The sequence below is a fragment of the Penicillium crustosum genome (genome assembly GCF_028827405.1).
Source record: "Penicillium crustosum strain IBT 35664 chromosome Unknown utg000002l_segment0_segment0, whole genome shotgun sequence".
Lineage (NCBI taxonomy): Eukaryota > Fungi > Ascomycota > Eurotiomycetes > Eurotiales > Aspergillaceae > Penicillium > Penicillium crustosum.
In genome coordinates, this window is record NW_026623123.1 from 6077490 (window position 1) to 6101574 (window position 24085).

The 24085-nt window shown below is 47.4% G+C and overlaps 10 protein-coding genes across 10 annotated transcripts; 8 read left to right on the forward strand and 2 right to left on the reverse strand.

Moving 5' to 3' along the window:
• Positions 1–1802: 1802 nt before the first annotated feature.
• Positions 1803–4166, forward strand: N7487_005805 (putative FAD monooxygenase; the record flags this gene model as incomplete). Its single annotated transcript, XM_056873552.1, has 4 exons — positions 1803–2481; positions 2539–2832; positions 2891–3849; positions 4070–4166. The coding sequence occupies exons 1-4, from the start codon at positions 1834–1836 to the stop codon at positions 4164–4166; spliced, it is 1998 nt and encodes a 665-aa protein (XP_056731272.1). The 5' UTR covers positions 1803–1833.
• Positions 4167–4201: 35 nt separating this feature from the next.
• Positions 4202–5129, forward strand: N7487_005806 (CXXC motif containing zinc binding protein; the record flags this gene model as incomplete). The annotated part of the gene is made up of 5 exons (XM_056873553.1): positions 4202–4236; positions 4390–4504; positions 4578–4643; positions 4801–4923; positions 4989–5129. The coding sequence occupies 5 exons, from the start codon at positions 4202–4204 to the stop codon at positions 5127–5129; spliced, it is 480 nt and encodes a 159-aa protein (XP_056731273.1).
• A 530-nt stretch (positions 5130–5659) lies between these two features.
• N7487_005807 (small nuclear ribonucleoprotein F) lies at positions 5660–6253 on the forward strand (the record flags this gene model as incomplete). Its single annotated transcript, XM_056873554.1, has 4 exons — positions 5660–5665; positions 5780–5817; positions 5947–6102; positions 6187–6253. 4 exons carry the CDS (start codon positions 5660–5662, stop codon positions 6251–6253), a joined length of 267 nt encoding a protein of 88 aa, XP_056731274.1.
• Positions 6254–8299: 2046 nt separating this feature from the next.
• Positions 8300–8551, forward strand: N7487_005808 (uncharacterized protein; the record flags this gene model as incomplete). The annotated part of the gene is made up of 1 exon (XM_056873555.1): positions 8300–8551. The coding sequence occupies one exon, from the start codon at positions 8300–8302 to the stop codon at positions 8549–8551; it is 252 nt and encodes an 83-aa protein (XP_056731275.1).
• Positions 8552–9940: 1389 nt separating this feature from the next.
• N7487_005809 (RTA1 domain-containing protein) lies at positions 9941–10989 on the reverse strand (the record flags this gene model as incomplete). The annotated part of the gene is made up of 4 exons (XM_056873556.1): positions 9941–10356; positions 10439–10664; positions 10721–10743; positions 10830–10989. 4 exons carry the CDS (start codon positions 10987–10989, stop codon positions 9941–9943), a joined length of 825 nt encoding a protein of 274 aa, XP_056731276.1.
• Positions 10990–12745: 1756 nt separating this feature from the next.
• Positions 12746–13225, forward strand: N7487_005810 (DASH complex subunit DAD1; the record flags this gene model as incomplete). The annotated part of the gene is made up of 3 exons (XM_056873557.1): positions 12746–12844; positions 12922–12984; positions 13037–13225. The coding sequence occupies 3 exons, from the start codon at positions 12746–12748 to the stop codon at positions 13223–13225; spliced, it is 351 nt and encodes a 116-aa protein (XP_056731277.1).
• Positions 13226–13804: 579 nt separating this feature from the next.
• Positions 13805–14790, reverse strand: N7487_005811 (Rho4-like protein; the record flags this gene model as incomplete). Its single annotated transcript, XM_056873558.1, has 3 exons — positions 13805–14185; positions 14249–14452; positions 14506–14790. 3 exons carry the CDS (start codon positions 14788–14790, stop codon positions 13805–13807), a joined length of 870 nt encoding a protein of 289 aa, XP_056731278.1.
• Positions 14791–15977: 1187 nt separating this feature from the next.
• On the forward strand, positions 15978–17973 carry N7487_005812 (Phosphatidic acid phosphatase type 2/haloperoxidase; the record flags this gene model as incomplete). Its single annotated transcript, XM_056873559.1, has 5 exons — positions 15978–16192; positions 16283–16503; positions 16565–17328; positions 17381–17850; positions 17906–17973. The coding sequence occupies exons 1-5, from the start codon at positions 16141–16143 to the stop codon at positions 17971–17973; spliced, it is 1575 nt and encodes a 524-aa protein (XP_056731279.1). The 5' UTR covers positions 15978–16140.
• An 851-nt stretch (positions 17974–18824) lies between these two features.
• N7487_005813 (SUMO protease ULP1) lies at positions 18825–20249 on the forward strand (the record flags this gene model as incomplete). Its single annotated transcript, XM_056873560.1, has 2 exons — positions 18825–18945; positions 19000–20249. 2 exons carry the CDS (start codon positions 18825–18827, stop codon positions 20247–20249), a joined length of 1371 nt encoding a protein of 456 aa, XP_056731280.1.
• Positions 20250–21798: 1549 nt separating this feature from the next.
• Positions 21799–23814, forward strand: N7487_005814 (uncharacterized protein; the record flags this gene model as incomplete). Its single annotated transcript, XM_056873561.1, has 5 exons — positions 21799–22094; positions 22160–22451; positions 22509–22700; positions 22749–22953; positions 23006–23814. The coding sequence occupies 5 exons, from the start codon at positions 21799–21801 to the stop codon at positions 23812–23814; spliced, it is 1794 nt and encodes a 597-aa protein (XP_056731281.1).
• Positions 23815–24085: the final 271 nt, after the last annotated feature.

Below are 24085 nucleotides of genomic sequence, written 5' to 3' on the forward strand. Positions count from 1 at the left end.
AGTATTCTGGGACCATGTGGTCTGCAACAATAGGATTAGTCCAATAATGTGGCTGGTAATTTCTTAAAGATAATGGGAACAAAGAAGGTGGGAACAAAGAAAATGGAAAATCGGACTATTGGAACAAAGAAAATACTGGGAACAAACAATGAACAAACGGAGAATAGAATAATTCATTATTCCTAATCAAGGAGGTTGTTGATAGGCCAATCAAACGTCCATTTACCACATGATCCTAGTAGTACTCGTGGATGTGTCAACTCTAAAAAGACGACGTGATGTGACAGCACATGCTTCATAATACGGGGTTTACGCTGGACATATTGCAATAATACAAATGATTAATACCCATCCACCACACCTCTGAGAACCATTACAAAAGAAAGCATAGCATCACCTCTAATATGTGAGCCCAGGGTCATTACAATGCATCTTACGTGTTATCACCACCTACCACACGAATAGTAAGGAAATTGCAAAATCTCGCAAACCCTTCTCACATACTCACCCATGTACATACCTGTTGACTTATTGCCTACAAGAGATATAAAGGAAAATCCAATTGCCAAAATACCACTTATTATACATAGATCACACATAGATATTATATATTTAGTCCTGATATGTTTCCATTTGAGCAGGTGGTTTATGGGTATAGTTCGGAGCGGTACAACTTGTACCCGTCCCACCCTCTTTCGTCCTTGTTGCCTCAGGTGTCAATATTTTCATACTACACCTGCAACTATATCAAGAGCTCTAAGATTGAACTGTTGGGAAGCCTGGCAAATTTCAACTAAGAAAACGCGGCTCATTAATATCGCTACGTTGGTTATATTACCGTATAATCAGAGTCGAACCATCTGAGTACTACTGTTATGACTGTCCACGTAGCAATGCTTCTTGAGATTTCTTTTTTCCCCCAAAGGAGGGGTGGATCCGATTCATTTGCCATGGACCAGACCGAGAAATTCACACTAGAGTAGGTGCTAGACCTCATGGATATTTCCTCTAGAGCATGGCACGGAATTTCGGGATACCCGCAGCGCAAGTACCAGGTTAAACTACCATGACGACACGGGACCTAGCTCGGTGGAGAAGGCGGCAGGACTTCAGTAAACTCGGTAGAACGGAAACACCTTGGGATGGAAAATATTGAGCATGTAGCCAATAATATTGGAGGTGGTAGTCTGCTAGTCAGTTCTATGTTTAGATGGATTAGGCAATTTTTCCCCTAAGGATAGCAGTAATGGTAGTACAGTTACGAAGCACCTATGAGTGTCCGGAGATATAGATCCCGAGCAGGGTTACCGAAGGGGGATCACGTGCCCATCCGTCCGCTTACCGAGATCGTTTCCGGGTGGAGCAGAGGAAAAGAGGAGCAACCCAGTCACACTGGAGCCCTACGGCTGTAAGCTCGGGATCAACGACGGTATTGTGGGCTTTGTGCAAAGCCAGTCCTACCCCCCACACAGCGCTTGCTTCTTCGATGACAAATCGTCCATAACTCCATTTTTGGCGAATCTGATTGGCTACCCCAACCCTCGAACCGGTGCTCCCCACGATTCCGCCGACTCTGAATGCCGTGGATGTTCTCCGTTGCTTCAGTTCAACGCCCAATCTGTCCGCTTACCCCAGTTCCCGGACAGTATATAGAGACAGCCATGGCCCTCATTAATTTTCTTTCGGCCATCGTGCAGGGTGACACTCTGATCTATTCTGCTTTACTTTCAAGTCATACGTCCAATTATTTACGCTGATTATTTCACCATTCTCCATACTATTCATACCCCTCCCACCCAACTTTGATCCCCGTGTTTGCTTTTGGCAGCGAGCATGGTCCAACAAGAGAATTATGACATTGTCATTGTGGGCGCCGGCCCCGTCGGTCTGCTCTTGTCCCTGTGTATGTCACGATGGGGTTACAAGGTGAAGCACATCGACAACCGCCCAGTGCCGACCGCTACTGGTCGCGCCGACGGTATCCAGCCGCGATCTACCGAGATCCTGCGCAACCTTGATTTGAAGCGCTCGATCATGGCTTACGAGCCTGCTAAGGTCTATGACGTAGCCTTCTGGGACCCCAAGGGTGACGGCTCTGGCATCGGCCGCACTGGCAGCTGGCCTAGCTGCCCCCGTTTCATTGACACCCGTTACCCTTTCACCACCCTCGTCCACCAGGGCAAGATCGAGCGCGTGTTCTTGGATGAAATTAAGAAGGCCGGCACAACTGTCGAGCGGCCATGGACCATCGTTGGATTCAAGAACGATGGCGCGAACCCTGATTACCCTGTTGAGGTCAACCTGAAGTGCCTGGATACCAACGTCATCGAGAATGTACGCGCCAAGTACTTGTTCAGTGGCGAGGGTGCTCGCAGCTTCGTTCGTGAGCAGCTTGGTATCAAGATCCACCACAAGGATCCTATTGCCTATGTCTGGGGTGTCATGGACGGTGTCGTGCGCACCAACTTCCCCGATATTGAGGTAAGCATGGCTGAAAAGAACTATTCTCACGTGTTTTTCTAACGCATCGAAATTTAGACAAAATGCACCATCCACTCCGACGCTGGCTCAATCATGGTCATTCCCCGCGAGGACAACATGGTCCGCCTCTATGTCCAGATTGCCTCCTCCACCGATGCCGATTGGAACCCACGAAAGACTGCCACCGCGGAAGAAGTCCAGCAGACCGCGAAGAACATTCTGAAGCCATACTGGATCGAGTGGGACCGGGTTGAGTGGTACTCTGTTTACCCCATTGGACAAGGTATCGCTGAAAAGTACACCCTTGACGAGCGAGTCTTCATGGGTGGTGATGCTTGCCACACTCACAGCGTAAGTAATCCCTTTTGAAATCCCTGATATTCTAGAACTATCGCTAACACCCCTAAAGCCCAAGGCTGGCCAGGGCATGAACACTGCTTTCCATGATGCACTCAACATGGCCTGGAAGATCCACGCCGTAGAGAGTGGCTTTGCCAACCGTTCTATTCTTAGCACCTACGAGAGCGAGCGCAAGGATATCGCTGAGACCTTGTTGAACTTTGATGCCAAGTACGCAGCCCTCTTCTCCAAGCGCCGTCCTTCTGCTGGCGAGGTTGGTTCTGCCAGCCACACCACCGTGGGTGCCGGTGGGGAGGAGGACGAATTCGTCAAGACTTTCAAGTCATCTTGCGAGTTCACCAGTGGATACGGAGTGGCCTACCAGCCCAACATTTTCACCTGGGACGCGAGCCACCCTGCCAAGTCCGCTTTGTTCAATGTTCCCGGCGTTCATCTGACTCCGGGTCGCGCTTTCACCCCGACCACCGTCACCCGTCTTGCAGATTCCAACTTTGTCGAGCTCGAGCAGGAAGTGCCCGCTAACGGTGCATTCCGCATCTTCGTCTTCGCTGGCAACCAGTCCAAGACCAAGAAGGCCATTACTGACCTTGGTGCCAACCTAGAGAAGGAGCGCTCGTTCCTCTCGGTGTACCGCCGGTCTGACATTGCCGATGTGTCATTCTTCGAGCGCCACAACCCTCACTCCAAGCTCTTCACCCTGTCTGTGATTTACGCAGGCTCCAAGAACACCATCGATGTAGACTCCATCCCCCAGGTCCTGCGCGACTACCACCACCACCTCTATGCGGATGATATCCCCGATGTGCGTGTTCCTCAGGCTCAATTTGCGGCCCACGAGAAGCTAGGCTTTGATGCTGAGAAGGGTGGTGTTGTTGTGACCCGCCCCGACAGCCACGTTGCTTGCACCGTACAGCTGGTTGAAGGAAGTGGCACCGTTGACGCTCTCAACGAGTTCTTCAACACGTTCTCGACGAAGCCTCTGGGCCAGGAGTCTCAACAGAGCCGCCTGTAAGAACGCTGACGTGTTTATGAGTCTGTATTTTACCTTCGAGATGTATATAGCTTGTTTGATTCGTTCGTTGCGAGTGATAGCTTGAGCATGACCGGCGTTTATTTTCAATTCCCATATAAATATGAATCAATTTTCAATTCCTACCCAAGGCCCTCTTCGTACTTGTATCTTTTTTCATTTGGTACATGTAGTCTTGAAAAACATCAATGTTTATAGAGTGGTCACATGCCAAGCCTCGATCTACGTTAAGTATTTTCCATCTCCACCCCGCATCACCTGCAAAAAGATCTTGACTTCAGCCATCATACCTTGAGATCAAGATCACCCACTTAACTTTAAAAGCCAAAAATGCTCACTCTGTTGGTCGAAGCTCAGCTGGAGGGGTAAGTACTCCTACCTTGAGAGTTCGATTATTGAGCCTTTGCAGGTGTGCCTGCATCTCCCCGCACTGCACTCCAATTCCAGGAACACACTGCGCGGGCAGATCCTTTCGGCCACTATTATCAAAGAGACGACTAACTGACATGAGGATACAGCGTTACTGCCCTCCTGCCCACAGACACTGAGGAAAATCCCTACTTCTACACCTTCCGAGTGCAATGTACCTCCTGCCATGAGACACACCCCAACTGGGTCAGTTTCAACCGCTTTGTACGTGGATTGCCTACATCCTACTCTCCATTTTGTCACGATTGAACGGTTTACTAACTGGATGGATCTCTAGGAGACGCATGAAATTCCCGGCAGCCGCGGCGAGGCTAATTTCGTGTGGAAGTGCCGACTATGCACAGTAAGCAAACTATTTCTTTCCCAATTTGATAGACTGAGAATGTTTCATTTTCGCCTTGCTTGCGAGTTGTTTCCATCTCGGTCGCACTCCGCTTTGTTGGCATCGACCCTTTGGGCCTCTGCAAAATTTTATGATTACATGGCTAACGACCACATAGAAAACCCACACTGCCTCCGTCGTCAGTGGACCTAAGCCCTATGAGGCTCAGGAAAAGCAAAGTGCCCAGAAGATCCTTGAAATGGACTGCCGTGGCCTCGAGTTCATTGAGTTCAAGCCCGATGTGAGTAAATTCCAAATTCTGCCCAGATTTACCTGGGTAATTGTATGCTGACGAAGATAATTTAGGGCGAATGGGAAGCTAAGGCTGTTGAATCCACCACTACCTTCTCTGGAATTGACCTTTCAGAGGGTGAGTGGTACGACTACGACGAGAAGAAGGGTGAGGAAGTCAGCATCAAGGAAATCACCTGGACTGTTGGGCGTTAAGCAAAGATCTACTTGACGATGATGATTTTCTGGAGTCTGAATCTATGAAACTCTGATGAACTTTGATTATATTTTTCCATTGTATTATTATTGGTGTCTGTTGGTGAGCTTAGCCTCGGAAGGTGTGATGGGAATGGAGGCACGGAGCATACTGAAAATGGGAGATATATCAATGACGAGAAAATGAAAATGAGCCACAAAAAGAAGTCCTCCTTCTATCGTACATATGTACCGCCAAGGAGTGAATGCAGGGTATTTACAGCAAACCCCATGGTCGTCTCAATCGAAGCGCTGTGCCCACTATACAAGACCTCAAAGGCGGTGAAGTAATACGGGCGTTGATTGGCCACTGACCACCGCCTTATTCACCTCACATTTTCGCGATCTCGCCGACTCCGATGCCCACGCAGTTGACAACACGACCAGCACGATCAACCAACGGAGTGATAGATCTTGCTTGAGCTTTTACTGTCATCATATCTTCAAATCTCACTCTACCCCAACCTACCAGAAACTCATCTCGAGTCACAATGAGTGTACGTCTTTCCCCCCTCAAGCTTAGCCCGCTATCAAGCTCGAGATCCCGCTCATCAGCACCTGAACCTGCGCGCTATTCCCAGAGGACTAATTGCTAACTTTCACTTTTGCAGTTCCAACCGCTTAACCCCCGTCCCTTCCTCCAGGCTCGGTATGCGACCCGCCCCCAACCCACCCCGATCCCATCAAGCAGCCCCAAGCAGCATATCTATCTCTCGAGACATGCGCACATATGAATCGTTGCTGTTCAAATGGCTTGCTAACCTACAAATATCTACAGCGTGGGCACTGAAGTCCTCATCCGCCTGAAGTGGGCCCAGACCGAATACAAGGGTACCCTCGAGAGCATCGATTCATACATGAACGTTCTGCTGCGTGATACGCAAGAATTTATCGACGGAAAGCCCACCGGTGCATTGGGTCTTGTTCTGATCAGGTATGTGATGCGCACTCTAATCGGTTCGACGTCGAGCTAGCTACTTGCGATTCTAGTTTGGCTAACTCTCTTTCCCTCGCACAGATGCAACAACATCCTCTATATGGGGTCAGCCGATGCAATTGAGATGACAGACATGGAGCTTAAATAATATATCGCATACCCTCGAATGGAGATCGATGCAGTGCGGTACATGAGGGGGAGTGGTGGGAGATGATGGCTGTTCCTAGGTGTCTAGGAGTGAGGTGTCCTTCGGTGTCGTCGCTTTGGAGTAGTGTGTTTTGGTACAGTGGGATTTCTATTCCATTGAATGGATAGGCCACTTGGTTTGTGGCACGCTCAAATGCTTCCTGCGCCCGCCAGACACCCGGAGACATGACATCGTCAACGAGCTCGGCTCTGCACAGATAGACACCGAGGATAGATGGACCGAGTGTACCAGGTTTGTTGGGACTCAGGTGTGTGTTCTACTCACAATTTCAATTATCATGAGGCGTTTTTTTTTTGTTTATGGCTTTTCAAAGAGGGGTTTGTGCATGGCCACTGACCAAAATCGAATCAATTACTTTCTGCACGAGTCTGGGAGGCATACGTAGTTTGGTTTCTGTCTTAATTAATCAGGGTTGCCTGCAAGTCTGCTGCGCCATCAAGTGTCGAGTGCGATGGTGTATTATGACTCGGGTGCCGCGCTGCGACAACGTCTCCGATTACTCTCCCGATAGTTCACCCAGAGGATATCGGTGAGAAAATGGGGGACCACAGCCTAAATCCAATAGGGATCGACATATTTTGAATGTACGTGTACGCCGGTGCACTGAAGGAGTGACAAGACACTATGACCCAGGGCGATCAGTTTCTCAACCGAAAATATGTTGTAATATGGCTTCAAGTGCTGCTATTATTCGTATTTCGGGGACGGAGTACGGAGTATAGTCTCCACTTCCGACGGGCTTCCCATTCCTGGAGATAACTGTATCGCACAGCCCTGAGAAAAATCCCCAATGGGGCGAATCCACCTACGTATACTCCGTACTAAGACCCCTGTTCCTTTTGACGCGGTCCTCTGTATGATCGCATATTTGCCATTATGAAATTGTTGGAAGAGATTCGGATGTGTGGTAGGTTAAGGTGGCTAATTGCTAATTGCTAATTGCTGTGGCGGTTCTTTTTATAGAAGACGACGTACCACATGGCGTACAATGTACCATCGTACATCGTACATACCAGCCGATCCCGTGGACCCGTCGACTTGCTCACCTCCCCCCACTACTGTACGGAGTAGTCCCTGACCATATAAGCCCATGATAAAAATTTCATGCCATCGACGTCATGGCGCTTGAAGGATGGCATCCACAATAGTAAGCTAAGACGAATAGTGCACTGCAGGGTTATCGTAGTCAGTTTCAGAGAGTCTATGGACTTGTTTACAGAAAAGGAAAGAAAATTGGGGCAGATCATCTTCCTATATCACCAAATTCGACTTTGACCCGTTCGTACCAGGTGCTTTCTCCATATAACATATCTCCAGACGAACCATCGTTCTTCATAATGATGGTCACTCGGACGCCACCACAATTGTTGCCGATCATCACCCCCGCAGCTAAAGAGTCACACACATTGCCAAAAGGGGCTTGTGCATTGAGTATGCACTCAACTTGTGGGGTTTCAAGTGCCTCGAGGGAAAAAGGTTGCCTACTTGGATAGGTACACATCGACTTGTACGTGTACTCTTTAAGTGGTATTTATAAAATATATAAAATAGACCAAAAAATAACCAAACACAACGCTGATCAATAGTCCACAGGCAAATCTTATAGTTGGACCATCGAATCACTAACTTCTCTACTCCACTGATCATCGGTACTGCAGACATTCACATTTCCCTTTTCGCTATCGGATGCCAGTTCCTCTTTTTTTTTTTTATAAAACTTCCCATCTCCCTTACCTCATTCTTTCTATATTCTTCGATTCTCCATTCTCTCCTAAACTTGAAACACACCAAATCTCCACAAGTCTGCAGTCAGCCTACACCTGCAGCGCTCTTTGTCTCATCTCGCGCTTTGAACCTACACAAAAACTATACACCCTACACCTTACACCCTCGTGACCTCTGAATTTCTTTCTACTTTGGAATTCCAAACTATATACCTCTTTATCCCCCACCGGATTACACAATAAAGGAAAAACTCTCTACACAATGCGCGACACACCCTCCAAATTCATCGAGATCCTCGATCCCAAGGACCCATCTCTACGCATGTCCGACTCCGATGTCCGTCTGGAAGATGTCCTTGCCGACCACGAAGCAACTATCAACAGCCGAGCCCGTTCCTCTACACAGTCATCCGCAAAACCAGACAAGTCCCCGTCTCGTAGGAACTCGACATCCCCAACACCACGGTGGAAACGTCTGAGCAATATTCTCGCGCAACCCCGCCGGAACTCTTAACATACTACACCCCCACCCTGCAGTGATGTGCCTCGGTCTCACTACACTCCACTCTACTATATGTCTCAAACACCTGTTCCGATTCGGGTGGACAATGCCGAACACATTCCCTGCCTTGTGAAAACGAAAAATAAGAGAAAAAAAAAACAAAGATGCAAATTGCAAATTGCAAATGATTTCTTTTATGGCTACATTCGCGACTTGACTAGCGACGTTCGGATCTGTGTTTCGTGCCTGGGGCACGGTGACATGGACCGAGAATTGTGAATTGCAAACGAGATTACGAATTGAAATGATACGAAGTGATGTGCGCGACGACTAGCTTGCTTGCTATTCGGGTGTTGTCGAGTGTTTGGCCTCGGACTGTGTTTTTCTGGTCTGTTCTGCTGGCACTGGTCCAGTTGACAAGGGGACAGGATTTTGCCCCGCTTTGATGATTTGATGAGTGTGCACTCTGTTTATTTGAGGATTTTGGATGTTGGATTTGGATTTGAATCTGGATCTGGATTTCGATCTAGGGTTATACGATTATGATTCTAGATCGGTCCTCTGGCACATGTATAGAAACCAAATTTCTCACAAAATGAAGAACGTGAACGGTCTGAGACCTGCGTTTATTTATTTTTCACTTGTTGTTAATATAACTTCATTTTGCTTCCCTACTGCTTGTCCCTACCGCTTGTAGCCATATCACCTTTGATACCCGATGTAGCCCTAAAGTGAACCATACGTTTAGTCGGAATCTCGTCGATGAAGCGAAAGTAACCGAAATTCTATTTGACCCGGTTGTTTGTTCTTGAACTTTGTACCTGGCGAATATTAAATCCGGCGGGGTCTTAGCTTTGGCCCTGTAGTCACTACCTCTTAGGCTTGTAGTATGTACATGATAGGTACCAGTGGACCCTGGACCCTCGGAGTGGAACATTTTTGCTACGAATACAATACATATTGGACGGGCCTAATAAGAAGACTTTGCTGGAAAGGTTTCAGAAAGTCAGGAACACATGTCGGTCAAGCTGGGATAGCTCTTTCATCGTTTTTCTATTGCCTAGCACAACAGCTCTCCGTGTTAGGGGATATGAGTCGCAACTTGGCGCTGTATCGGCCTCTGTCCCTGCGCCGGACTATTCGGACCCTCGTGCATGTAGAGCTAGCTATACGAGAGACCTGCGGATATAGATTGAAATCCGAATAATTTTAAGTTGAAAAGAGAACTGTGGCAAAAAGATAGAGAATGTCGGACACACGTCGGAACTGAGATCTCGCCCACGCAATCCCATGGGCTCATGATCTATCAATATTATAATGTACATCATTTGGGCACAGGTCGAGTCGGTCAGATTGAACATCCCCAGGTATTCCCCGGCATACTATATCCAGTCATCCCAATCATCCAATCAGTTCCATCCCATATCCACCCTTTCTCTCTTTCATCAGACTGCTAATCTCGGCCGGATGTATCACGTTAAACGAGGCCATTACCAGCAACATAAGAGCGGCATCGAAAATGTAACTCCAGAATTCGTGCTGGAGCAATGTCCCACTGCTTCCCTCGTTGTACTCGATGTACCGGAAGATGGAACGGACGAAAATCATCAGACTGCCGACGTATAACACAGCCTGGTGTTTCTTCCAGGGGACCACGCGCTGTTGTAGCACCCTTGAACCGTTTTTCTCGAGCTTGACGTGAAAAATGATGCTGGTAATGATGAAGATACCGAAAAAGATGATCTGGATGATCAGGCCGACTTTGATCACATTTCCGCCGTTTGCTGCTGTGCTGGCTTTGACCAGCATTCCGGCTCCTGTATCATCGCAATATACGGTTAGTCAGTCGGGAGATGCAGGATGTCGTGGACGCATCGAGGGATGAGGTATGGGTCTGACCTCCTGCCTGAACCAAAAATGATATCACATCCCCAACCACAAAGATCTTCGTCAACCACGAGCGTCGAATTGGTGATAAGTGTTCTCCACCAGTGACAATCATGATACGGCCAAGCTCCATATAAATACTTGCAGCGAGAAGTGACGGCGCGACGAGGATAAGAATGGCTTGGATGGCAAGAGGAGGCGTGGTATAATTTGGGTATTGCTTGGAGGAAACGACACGCTAGAACTGTGAGCATATTCCCTCTCTGACCTGATCGAGTATCGAGAGAGGCTTACGGCAATGTATCCAACAATCTCAACTACAGAAAACGTGTGTTAGAAAGACCTGGGAAACAGCCCGATGAAAGGTCCCAACAGCAAGTTAGCACATCGAGCTGGCACTCACATATTCCTCCGAATATAAAAGCAATGAAGAACCAAGTCCGACCACGGAACATTTGCCAACAATGCAAGAGGGTTAAGATTCCGAATAGGACAATAAATACCACGGCAGCTGGTATTGAAGGTATGTAGTCATACTCTCCCATATACTTGACTGCAACCATTGTGTCTTTCGGCTCGTTGTTTAGACCAAGAAACCAATTAAATATCAGATAGAGCAGGGCTTGGTCCCAGCATCAAAACAATTATATATCTCCATATTTCAGGGGATTTTCAAACCCATTTCCAAACGTTGAAGCCTATTATATTTTTAAATATAAGCTCAAGACATCTGTAAAATGTGACAGAGTGCGTACAACGTTCCCGCTTGGAGTTGCCCTACTTAGTATATGCGAAGTGCGCGTTTAGCGTGCTCGGTGGAACATGCCGGTATATCCGAACCAACTCTCATGGTATGAATGTGATGAAACTCCGATCTTCTCGGATTGGAGTGTTTTTAATTTGGCAATATAACAGAGCCTCCCATAGCCGAGCCCCCACAGATTGGATATAATATATATCATATATCATATATCATATACCACATGCCATATACGCGAGTTGTAGACCCTAATTTCACCCCTTTTCAATGCCACGGAGGGTTCGCACTAATTCTCGGAAAAGATGGGTCCAGCGTAAGCACAGCCATGTCCGTACTGGAGGGTTGGTCTAGAGCGTATAGCCGCTAATATTCTGCTCACGTCGTACTGTCACTAGGTGGCAGTGCAATATACACCGGCTTTTGTGCGGCTTATGCATAAGGCGAGAAGTTGATGTAACTCCACGGCGCTTACTTTGACCCCGAAATCTTCTGCATCACAGGGACACAGGAATTACCATTCCTGATCTGTATTGCCCGAGCCCAGTAGACTGCAAGATATGGCATTCTATCGTCATCTCATCATGGTTGCATCGCGTGAGATGACGAGAGATGAGATAGATGAAAGATTTTGACAACCCCCTTCTCGCAATTGGTAGATTCTCATGAATATGTGACCGATGAGTTGCTGCCTATCGGTGGTTTTTATCTCGCTTCACTGGATTCTGAACCACAGGAACCTTTACTGTATACGGCGCTGCATTATCGCAATCGAGCAGTGGCAGGGCTCCGCTGGATTTTTGCGAGCAACACACCGCAGGATTGTAAGCTGGCATTGATATTTTCTACTCATACTATCGTCTTCGTTTCTGTGTACCGTGTTATTTCTCAGAATAACATCATATCAGGCCCGCTCGAGGGAATCACAGAGCTGTGACTTCCTTGAAAGGAGCCCTGTTTCTTCGTGAGCAGGGCTTTAATCGGAAAGGGGAATCAAAGGCGAATGAATGGGTATCTCGGGATCGAAGATTCAACAATCGAGTATCTTGATCAAACAATGCCCGTGTCTTCAAGTGCCAGGATACCGGGACACATTCAAGGTAAATAAGGAATCGTGTTCCAGTTCAAATCACGTAGGATTCAGGGACGAGTTAAAACTGCCATTTCCATGGTTCCATATATAAAAAAACAGAAAGTAGAATCTGCAATAATTCCTATACAAGTTCAAGGTGTAATGGCATGTAATAGGAGAAATTGTTAAATTGAAGCTTTTCAATGGAAGGTCGATCTCTTATCAAATATCGGTGCCCCACATCAACCTCCCCCGATCACCTCAAATTGCCCAAATCACAATTGCAGCAACCCTGTGACTGTGCCTGGGATTGGAGATTCCCCTGCAAGAACCCGCGTTTAATCAAACATCCAACGCCAAGCAATCTTCCGCGACGCTCCCCGAAACCCCGAACTGTCGCGTCTTTGTGCGCAACGTGAACGTGCCAGGTCGTGCCATTCCTTGTCACCTTATCTAGCCTTACCAGCATCCCAGAAGCCAATAAAAAAAAATGGCCTGGCTCCAACAAACACCAGGTTCTGGTGGTCGCGCCGCATCCCCAACAGTCTTTGAGCAGCAGCGTGAAGAACTCGTCCGAGAGATCGCAGTGGTATGTAGCATGTTGACAAACTCCCCACCCGGGAATCCTTCTTACCCACCGCAACTGATGTTAATTTATTCGAGTAGGGCATGGAGCAAGTACTTCAAAACATGAACCGTTTGAATCGAAACCTAGAGAGTGTGATTGCGGTAAGTTTCAGCACTGGGACTGAGAAAGTGCATCTGCTAATGGTGTAATTAGGTGGGCAATGAATTTGGATCTGTGGAAGCTCTCTGGTCCCAATTTGAGAACTTTATGGGCCGACCGGAAGAACAAGGCGAGGATTCCGGTAATGGCAATGGGAAGCGTAAGGTTAGTGGGGAGAGTGATGCGAGTAAGTCGGGAGTAAAGCGTGAAAATGACGAGGGTGACTCGACAGTCATGCAGTGATGGTTTACATTTTGATCTGCATGACGGGTCTCGGCGTCCGGCTGTTTTACTTTTTTTTCTTTCTTTTCTTAGATACCATTCAAAATTCGGGTTACATCTACCTGGGGAAAAGATATATGAATCCTACGGAGAAGACATTGATAAACACCAAAGGTCAGATGTATTCAGTAACACATAGGACGTCGCTTTCGCCAACAGAACATATCAGATAACATAATCGAGAACACCAGTCCCATGCATGCCAATGGAAAACGGCAAAGACCCGAGGTCATGAGAGACATCAAATGGAACAAGGGGGACAAGGGTCGTGAAGAGGGCCAAAAAGAACACAAGTAGGGAACAAACGTAAAATAAAAGAAACAGCCTCCAGCAAAAATAAAAAAAAATCAAGATCATTGTAAGGGCCGCGCAGCGTATCGATACAACAGAGAAGGATTTGGAAAGTCATGTCTAGCTTTGTCCAGCTTGCGGCGACATATCACATACATAGGCGAGCGGGCAAGCAAGCCGACGAAGCAACCAGGCTTGTGGTCCGGCCAAAAGAGAATGGAAAATCAAAGGGTATCGAGTAGAATCAATCTACAGAATCTTGCAAGTGCGCTTCTTAATCTTCTTGCCGGGGCGGGGGCCTCCACCTCCTGAAGGCATGGCGCTGGCGCGATTGTTGCGGCTATTGCGGCTGGCCGGTTGCTGAGCTGTCCAGCCTTGTTCTTCGATTGAGATGGCCGAGTCAACGGCCTTGGCGAAGACTTCATCCACACCGCGCATCTCCTTACTACTGCATTCGGCGTATGTTGCTCCCATCCGTTGGGCGACATTTTCTCCTTGCTCTGGTGTAATAGGCGTCAGGCCTTGTGTCTTGAGAAGTTCAATACAGGTTCGCTTATTGCGCAAGTCGGACTTCAAGCCAACGAGAATAATGGGTGTAGTGGGACAGAAGTGCAGAACCTCGGGATACCACTGCACAGAGAGATGTTAGACAAATCGGGAAAGGGCAAAGAGGGTTCCGATTTTAGGACTCACCTTGTCAACAACATTCTCCAATGATGCGGGGCAATCGATAGCAAAGCAGACAAACAGAAGATCAGTCTCGGGATAGGACAGTGGACGCAAACGGTCATATTCCTCCTGTCCAGCAGTATCCCAGAGGGCTAATTCAACGGTCTTGCCAGAAGCCCGATGTGTCGTTTGGGTGATATAGTTCTCGAACACGGTGGGGACATATTTCTAGACGATAATCAGTACCAGTCACACGTCTTTTCCTGGCAGGCCGAACGTACCTCTGGGAAGTAACCTTGGGAATAACTGATCAACAAACAGGTTTTGCCACATCCGCCATCGCCCACCACTACAAACTTTTTTGAGAATGAGGGCGGCTGAGTGATATTTGTTGCCTCAGACATCCGTCCACTGGAGACACTGGTATTGGTGCTGGCTGTGCCGTGACTGACTCGGACGCTGTCGCTGCGCGCACGACTGTGACGCGGTGTCAAAGATGGAGGAGGGGTGGCGAGAGAGCGGCGGCGCGATGCTGCATAGTATTGATCTTCGTACATAGCACTCATGATGCGTAGGGGTAGGGGGCTGGAATGTGCCTCGTTTGTAATGTGACACAGAGGAAAACGTGTTTTCTTTTGTTGGGAATCTGTTGATAGGATGAAACGATATGGAATGAGAGAGGTAAGAGTGAAGAAAAAGAGGAGAGGATAGATCTAAAAAAGATCTAGAGGATCGATAGAGCAAGAGGGTCTGGCGAGACCCGTGAGACCCGTGAAACCCGTGTTTACACCGGGGCTACCATAGCAACGGCCGTGCCTCCATGACGCCAGGGCTCCGCTTCCCACGATCAAAGCCATCTATATTCTATATCCTGTCATTCACTGGTTTATCTCGATCCTGTTTTGGTTTCGACTCCACTAATATATTCTTGTTCTCCACTGTTCAGCTCACCTTTTTTTTTTTGTATACAGTATACCGGATGGGGTCATGTGATTTGTAGATCCTTCCGGAGATATGAGGTCTCACTTCATATCTTTTCTATTATGAATTATAATAGCCCACATCTACTATATCTTATAGAAATACTAGATCTAGAGAAGTGTTGTAAAGCAGAGTATTTAATTGAAAATCGAGTACAGAGTAGCCAAAACAAAATGGAATATAAAATCATATGGGTTTTGACCACGCTAACTCTGCATGTCATCTTTAGCACTCTTTATTTGACGGAGAAGACCGATACCCGTGCTACAAAGCCTCCAAGATACGAGCTGACAATAATGTTTTACTTGATTTATTATTATTAAAACTTAGATTTTGGCTTTACCATTTTCTCTCCTAGGGGATGTCAATTACAATCCTATATCAATACTGGAGAGAGAGAAACGAAATTATTTCAACAGAAGCTAAGAGCTAATAGTATGTACAGGTAAAATGAACATAGAAGAGTTTAACATCGATACATATGGAATTATCAGATGATATTCTTCTGGACGGAAACTTCTCCGATAGGCACGTAAATCATCTGCTTGAAATGTGGTTCCAACTCACATGGTAAAACTAAGTTAAAATCAACGATGTATATGTATGTATACCCGGGGCTGTACTATGCCCAGGCGTAGTTACGTGGATAGGTAACTACCTACGTAGTTAGGTAGCCCCAATGTACGGTGACTAAGCACACACATGGCCCGCGGGCAGTAGGGGGTTTGAGCCGCGGATGATCTCCACGTCCACTTTGGAGCATAACCCTCATCGTGTTTCTCCATTATATCATTTGCTTCAATCCAACTTCATTTCGCTCCTTATGTTCTAAACCTCTATATCCCTAAACCCTTCAAACGGACCGGCAGGCAGCAGCCTGTCCATCTATGGGATCCATCCGATTGCGACACTGTCTGGATCGATAACACTACATCATGGGTAGCAAAAAGGACCAGCCCGATGCTGGACTGAAGAGTCTGAATCACTGTATGCGAGTCGTTTCTTTTTTTAATTTTATTTTTGGTCCACCCATGGCTTATCGCGACGTCCGCTAACCGTTACACGTTTGCGACGTAGATTCAAATCGATTACCCCTCTGGCGGTACTGGCCGCGACAAAAGCTCATCCCATTGATCCGATATGAGACGCCATATTTGGCTTGGGTGCAGGAGAAAGTCCGCACGCCAACTCTCGACTCGTATTTCGCATTCACGGCTAACCTCGGCACCCATACCTTCTTCATGGTCTTTTTGCCCTTCCTCTTCTGGTGTGGTTCTCCCAGTATGGGTCGTGGGTACGTTTTCTTTTTGAAATTGAAATCGTAGGTGGAATTCTGTAACTGATGACGATTGTCTATAGATTGGTGCACATCTTAGCATCGGGCGTCTTTTGGAGCGGCTTCCTCAAGGACCTGCTCTGCCTTCCTCGGCCTCTCTCTCCCCTCCACTTCAGCGAATCACCATGTCCGGCTCTGCAGCACTGGAATATGGATTCCCTTCTACACACTCAACTAATGCTGTCTCAGTTGCGGTCTATGCTTTGGCCCTGCTTGGCTCACCAGAATCAACTCTCAGCGCGCAGGTCACCCTCTTACTCCAAGCCATCACCTATATCTACGTCGTGTCCATTGTATTGGGTCGACTGTATTGCGGAATGCATGGGATGCTGGACTGTACTGTTGGATGTGCTATGGGTGCGGCTATTGGCCTCGTACAATTTTATTATGGGCCTGCCTTTGAGGAATTCATTTTATCCGCTTCATTGATGGAGATTTCCATGCTGGGGCTTCTGATTATATTCCTCGTCCGCGTCCATCCAGAGCCGGCGGATGATTGCCCGTGCTTCGACGATAGTGTTGCATTCGCAGGAGTTATGCTAGGCGTGGATTTGTCTTCATGGCACTTCGCCGATATCTGGGTCGGTTATCCTTCTGGATCAATTCCCTACGACCTCGAGACCGTGGGCTGGATTAAGACTGTTGTTCGTCTGGTCGTGGGCGTTTTGTGCGTGTTTGCTTGGAGAACTGTAACCAAACCCGCGCTGTTGCGCATTCTACCACCTATCTTCCGGACCCTGGAGAAGCTCGGTCTTTTGCTCCCCCGACGTTTCTTCACCACCGCATCGTAAGTTTGAACGTTCTTCCTGCTCGTGGAAGTTTTGCTAATATGTTCTTAGTGAATACACCACCATTCCCTATAACCTAAAGGATCACGACGTTCTTCCGAATTTCTCTGACATCCCAGACATCATTACCACAATGCGCCATCCTCGCCGCCGAGCCGTTTCAATTGGTCCCCAGTCAGAGGCTGATGCGTATGAGACCCTGGCGTACCGGGAAAAGCGTCGACGCGAGAGTCAGTCTGGAAGCAATCGTCCTTCCCCAGTCGCAGAGGATCAACTCAAGCCCAATGGAACGCCCGTGGGGCCAAGAAAGATGGCATCACTGGACGATTACGAAGGCATGATGGGAAGAGGCAGCCCCAGTTTATCTGCGGCGGATGTGAATTCTGACATGCCGACAACACCTTTCCCTTCGATAGATTTCGAGGTTGGGGAGAGGGAGGAAAAAGAAGTGTTCTCCCAAATCAAGAAGCCCCGTGTGCGGTATGACGTGGAGGTAATAACGAAATTGGTTGTATATGCGGGTATGTGAACCCCCTGGATTTTGACACAACATTTGCTGATACCAGGCTCCTTTAGGTATTCCATGGGTGGTCATCGAAGTCGCACCCTTGTTATTCGACGTAATCGGGCTTGGAAACCGATAACGAGGGTGGAAATGTATTGCTAGAAGTGCAATTCGCTGCAGTCCCCCTCTTCTTAGCCCCACCACCTCCCCGGTCTGCTCCTAGCTCAGTAGGCTTTGCTGGAGCATGCCACCTGAGAAATATCCTTCACGTTGCCCATGTACATAAGCATTGGAAACAATATCCATAGCTACATTCTTCGATCCGGTCAGACATCCTGCGCAGACACAGGTTGGGACCATCCACATCATGACATAGAAGACAATAAAAGACAATAAAAGAAACAAGGGCAAAGAGCGATCAAGTAAAGATGCCCAATCGCAACTTTCTTTTTGAGGTTGTCGCATTGTGATATCAGGCTGTTTATAGAGTCCGACACAAGACAATTATTAGATGAAACACCAAAGGGCATAGACCAGAATAAAGGAAAACTATATGTAGCAAAATTTGAAGAATAACATTCAAAGAAACTCTCAAAAAATATCAAGAAAGATAGGCCAACAAAGAGTGACAATATGTAGATCCATGTAGGTCAACATAACAACAATGGAGGCTGGGGAAATATGTGATGAGTCAGCAAAATGATGAAAGAACCCGGTGCACCGCGTCGGCTCATATTGTTCCCATACCTCTTCTATTGCGGAGTATCTGCCTTCGATTCTGGCTTCTGGCTTCGGGGTACATATTCCAGTCATGCCCAATGATGGATCTTGAAGTCTTGTCTTCATCTATCTGCTCATTCCTCCCTTATCACATCCTCAACGTTCATTCGACCACCGTCAATCTACTTGAAAGCGCGTCATCGGACGAGTAGATCGCTCTCGACCTTCTTGCTCGCACACGTTCGACGTGACTTTCTGTTTCGCATCAACATGGGCTTCTTCCGCTGGCCTCGGTGCAAGCGAAGCGCATCTCCTGTGAAGCCCACGGAGTCCTCGCCCAATATTCCCATTCCCTTTGAGCCCTCAAAGCCTCCATTTAAAACCCACGATGGTATGGCAGCCCCTCCTTGGAAGCTCAAGTCACATATGCTAAACTACTGCCCAGTCTTAGATACTTCTCAATTGCCCATCCCAGGAGCCTTCCCGTTAACTCCTCCCGAATCCCCCACCCTTGTTGTATCACAAGGCCCGACCATCGAGGAGGAAGATGTCCCACCGAAGGGGTGGGAATCCATGGACATAGATGTTCGCACAACACCAGCACTTGTTACGGATCTCGGCATACATCTCCACCCTCGATTACCGCCATACAACCCTCCCCTTCCGACCGCTAAGCGCGTTCCATCGCCAAGACCAACTAAAGCCCCCAAGCCCGTCGAAGATGACCTGATGGACATTGATGACCCGTGGGATCAACAAGCTCAACTAGATGCAAGGATTCCCCATGGCCCTGTTTCAGCTGTACAGTTGTTTTACGCCAACAGGAAGCCGATTCCTGCCAATCGCATTGCGTCGTGGTACGAGGCGGAATTCGAGAAGCGAGAGAGAGAAAGATTAGCCCGCGAGCGCGATCTCCAACGTCCAACCAGAGTGGTCCCACAGGGTTACCCTGTACGTCTGATTTCGCCCGAGTGGCTTGCCAAACTTCAACACGCCATGCGGAGTGGACAAGGGAATGCCGTTGCCAAATCATTGGCCGGAGACGATCTGTACCAGCGGGATATCGTCACATGCATTCGCCCTGAGGCCTGGCTCAACGACGAGATCATCAATGCCTACCTTGGTTTACTCGTTCAATACCTCCGTCAATCGCATGGAAACCTCGGACCTAGCGATCGGCCACTCTTCCACGCCTTCAACACATTTTTCTACTCTACCCTTCGCGATAAGGGATACCAGGGAGTGCAGCGTTGGGCAAAGCGGGCCAAGATCGGTGGCGAAGGGCTCCTTAATGTCGACACAGTCTTCATCCCTGTACATGAGTCAAGCCATTGGACCCTCATGGTTATTCGACCAGCAGAACGAACAATCGAGTATTTCGACTCCCTAGGATCCCGCGGCCCTCGCCAAGTGAAGAACATCAAGCAATGGCTTCGTGGGGAGCTCGGGCCAAAATATAACGATAAGGAGTGGACTGTCCTGCCGTCCGTCTCTTCTCGGCAAGACAACGGGAGCGATTGTGGTGTCTTCCTCCTAACAAATGCAAAAGCAATTACTATTGGGGTTGAACCAACCGCCATTGGCCCAAGCCATATCACACTTCTCCGCAGGAAGATTGTTGCTGAGCTCATGAACGGTGGCCTTCACGGCGAGTTCAGTCCACAGGACAAAGCAACAGGTCTAGTGTTTCTCTAAACACCAAGACCAGTTATCTATCGCTACAGAAGCATCACCTTTTCTTGTCGATCTCGTACATTCAATTTGGGGTCTTTTTCACCCTCACCTACATAATCTCACATACCTCACCCATCCCTAACCCACAATTATCCATATCAAGCACCATGACCAAGGCGTTCTCGGTTATCATTACACATTATCTGCTATTTCGGCGCACAAGGTGAACACACGGAAAAGATGAAAAAAAAGGGACAATGATTTTTTGGACGCGCTCTTTTTATGTGATTTTTGCAATGAATCTGAATGATACCCCACGGTCACCACCATTATGGTGACTCAGTTGATACAAAGAAGCCCCTTTTCGCGGACTCATTTTATCATATTTTTTTGTTTTTCTCGATCTCCTGCTTTTATTTGGTGCTGTTTTATCTTACATAGCATCCACTTTCTCTGTCAATTGTAGAGTCATGTATTTCTATTGTGTCGGCTCTTTCATCTGACCTCGGGACTATAAGCAATTAATAATTATTAGTAGCCCCAAAACATTATCATCCTGGCTAGTGAACATCACCTAGCTCTGAACGAGAGCGTTGGATTAATTGATGAGAGTCCTATATAGCTAAAATTATTTTGAGAAACAAGTTGCAATACCAATCAACGCTTTGAAAACATGCAATCTCAAGATCAACAAGAAGGCATGATGGATCACTAAGTATTACGGTATTATGGCTGGTAGATATATTCCTCAGGAGTAACATCGGCGCCGTTACTCGGAATGTTTGGAAGTATTACCTGTTGTGTATTCGCACCTGACGTCCTTCGCTGTGGCAGTTTGGAAGGATCCTTAGATTATCTCACAGACTGTAGTCGTCTAAGCGGACTCGGCAGTACAAAGAAGTACAAAATCACTATGGAGGAGCTACCCAAGTAACCGGAGATATGTCCAATTCAAGTATTTGACAGTATATTACATAGTATGTAACTTTGAACTGGTACTCGTACTCGTTCTTGTAGAGTCAATTGAAATGTGGAGTCGAGAGAAGCGCTGTGATTGGTGTTGCATCTTAGTTCCCAAAAGGGGACTAGCGCTGTGGGTCGGGAACATCCGCTTCAAGTTCTTTCTTCAACCTCATGATACCCGAATAAGTAACTACTGTTGTAGATCATGGTGATCAATTTATCGGTACTCCGCACAGAGCAATAACAAATGATTTTCTCTCAGCCTCTCACGGCACTTCCGAAGGAGGCTGCTGTATCTTTGTAAATTTCGTTTGCATGAATTCAGTCAGCCTAGGGGCCAAAGACCTACTTTGTATATCTTTCGTTCTCTCAAACCGGAGATTTGTTTTGCATTCTGGGGCCAAAATCCAAACCCAGCCAGTAATTGACTGCTGCAGGAAGCATGATGTCAGCTCGTTTGCAAAAGAAAAAGGAGAACAGAAAAGAAAAGAAAGATAGGAAAGAGACGTAGAATTTCCCTATAAAAGAGGGATGTCTGCCGAGAAATTTCAAGATCATAACCACCCTTTTTTTTTTACTCACCCGGAGAACCTGGAAACCAGTAGCCATGAAGCTGCTCTCACCTACGCTGCTGTTGACGTTTCCTACCTTAATCTTAGCACTTCCTTCGGTCACCGTTGACGCTGGTACCATACACGGTGGAAAGTGCAAAGATGGGAAAAACGCAGTCTACTACATAGGAATTCCTTTTGCTGAGCCTCCCGTCGGAAAACTTCGATTTGAGCCTCCCAAAGTATACAGTGGAAAATATGACAATGGGGCACTGAATGCAACGGCCCCTGCCGCCACCTGCATTCAGTTTGGGGATGACATGGTACCACCGGGGACGAAGTCTGAGGACTGGTAAATCATTTCATAATATTTGAACTCGTTTGTATTCTTTTTTTCTAACTCAATGGACACTTCAGCCTTTACCTCAACGTTTGGACTCCAGCCAACGCCACTAAAACGTCGAAGCTGCCTGTTAGAATTTGGGTATACGGTGGATCCGACATGAGTGGTGGAATTGACTACTCTCTATATGACGGCTGCAGTATTGCAGATGCAGGCTCGGTTTTCGTCTCCATTAACTATCGACTCGGGCCTCTCGGCTTCCTGGCACTGCACAGTGCAGGGATATATGGCAACCAAGGAATTCAAGATCTTCTGCTTGGACTAGACTGGGTTCAAAGGGAGATTTCTGCTTTCGGAGGTGATCCGGTATGTGAATACAGTCAGGCAATGGCACGGATATCTGACCATATATCTGTTATCTAGGACAAGGTGGTTCTCACCGGGCAGTCAGCCGGAGCGACAGACGTGTACACTGTTGCTACTCTTCCTCAAGCACCTTCTCTATTCAAGAGTGCTATTATAGAGTCTATCGCCTTACCTTCGCTCTTGACCAATTCAACAGTTCAACAAACCGGTGCATCATATGCACAAACTCTTCGATGCAGCGTTCGTGATGTGAGTATAAAAGCTTCCTATCTTCTGAATGTATGTTAACTTCGATAGAAATCCTGTCTTCAGTCCAAGACAACAGCTGATCTACAGAGTGCAGTCGACTCTGATAGACAGCTACACGAGGGGCTTGGAGCTCTGAATGGTCTTGGTGTTCTCAATAGGAACACGCCCCACTTTTGGCCTTATGTGGACGGTACTGTTGTCAGTGAGAATCCAGCAACCCGTGGTATACAGGTTCCGACAATCTTTGGATATAGTATGTTCACTCATATCTGCTCAAAACTATATCTAACCACGTAAATCATCAGATCAAAGAGAAGGCATGATGGATACTCTCACAAAATATGACACTACGAAGGCTGTCGCAGCCCTCACAGCAGCCGATTATACGTCTTTTCTCCGCGGAAACTGGGGCTCCGCTGCTCATATTATCCAAAAGTATTATCCTTTGTCTTTGTTTGAGGCTGCTACCAACGGTTCAACCTCGCTGGCTGTGCTTTTCGCCATATCAACTGTCATCACGGATTCCGAGTTCAAATGTTCCGGTTACCAGAGTGCAGTGCAAGCGACTCGAAAAAACGTGCCGGCATGGATTTATGAATTCACCCATAATTCTACTTGCGTATGGCTGGATACAATGCCTCAGTCGGCAATATCAATCTTTGGCGCCGCTCACACCGCTGAAATTCCATACGTCTTTGGAAATCTTGACTTCGATTTTCCTACCCAGAACACTACTTGCACCGGGTCGCAACCGGAATGGAACCTCAGCAAGGAGATGATGAGTTTGTGGACGGCAATGGCAGAGAGTGCCAAGCCATCTACTGGAGATATCTCTTGGCCGGCGTTCAAAGTTACCCCAAAGGGTCTGAACACGCCTGGAATGATATTCGGCAATTCGAGTACACCTGGCACTATTGACTTCTCTGCTTGCAACATTTGGGCCCAGGTTGATGCAATTGTGGATGCGGGCAACGCTACGACCACATCAGTACCTTCCAGTAGCAGTACCAGGTCATCAGTTTCGCCGACTAATGGCGCTACGATCATTTTTCCATCGACTATGATGTTCGCTGCTTGGTGGTTGTTTGTGATTGTAGCGTCTATGGCTGTCTAACTTGGGGTTACAAGCTAGAATATATCAAATAGTTTACAATGGATTGAAAGCAACCTTGAAACTCGATGGTTCGTGTTGACGGTTTGAAGCCATGTCTATGAGCTTAATACTTAAGGGCTACTGCCCTACGTGGACATGCACTCATTGTCTATAATTTTCATGTATCTTGTGTATCGATACATATCATTGCCCCGGTAAGACATAGGAGAATTGTGACTTCAATGTACATTCCTCGTCACTATAGTGGCTGTTTCAAAAGCATGAACGGACA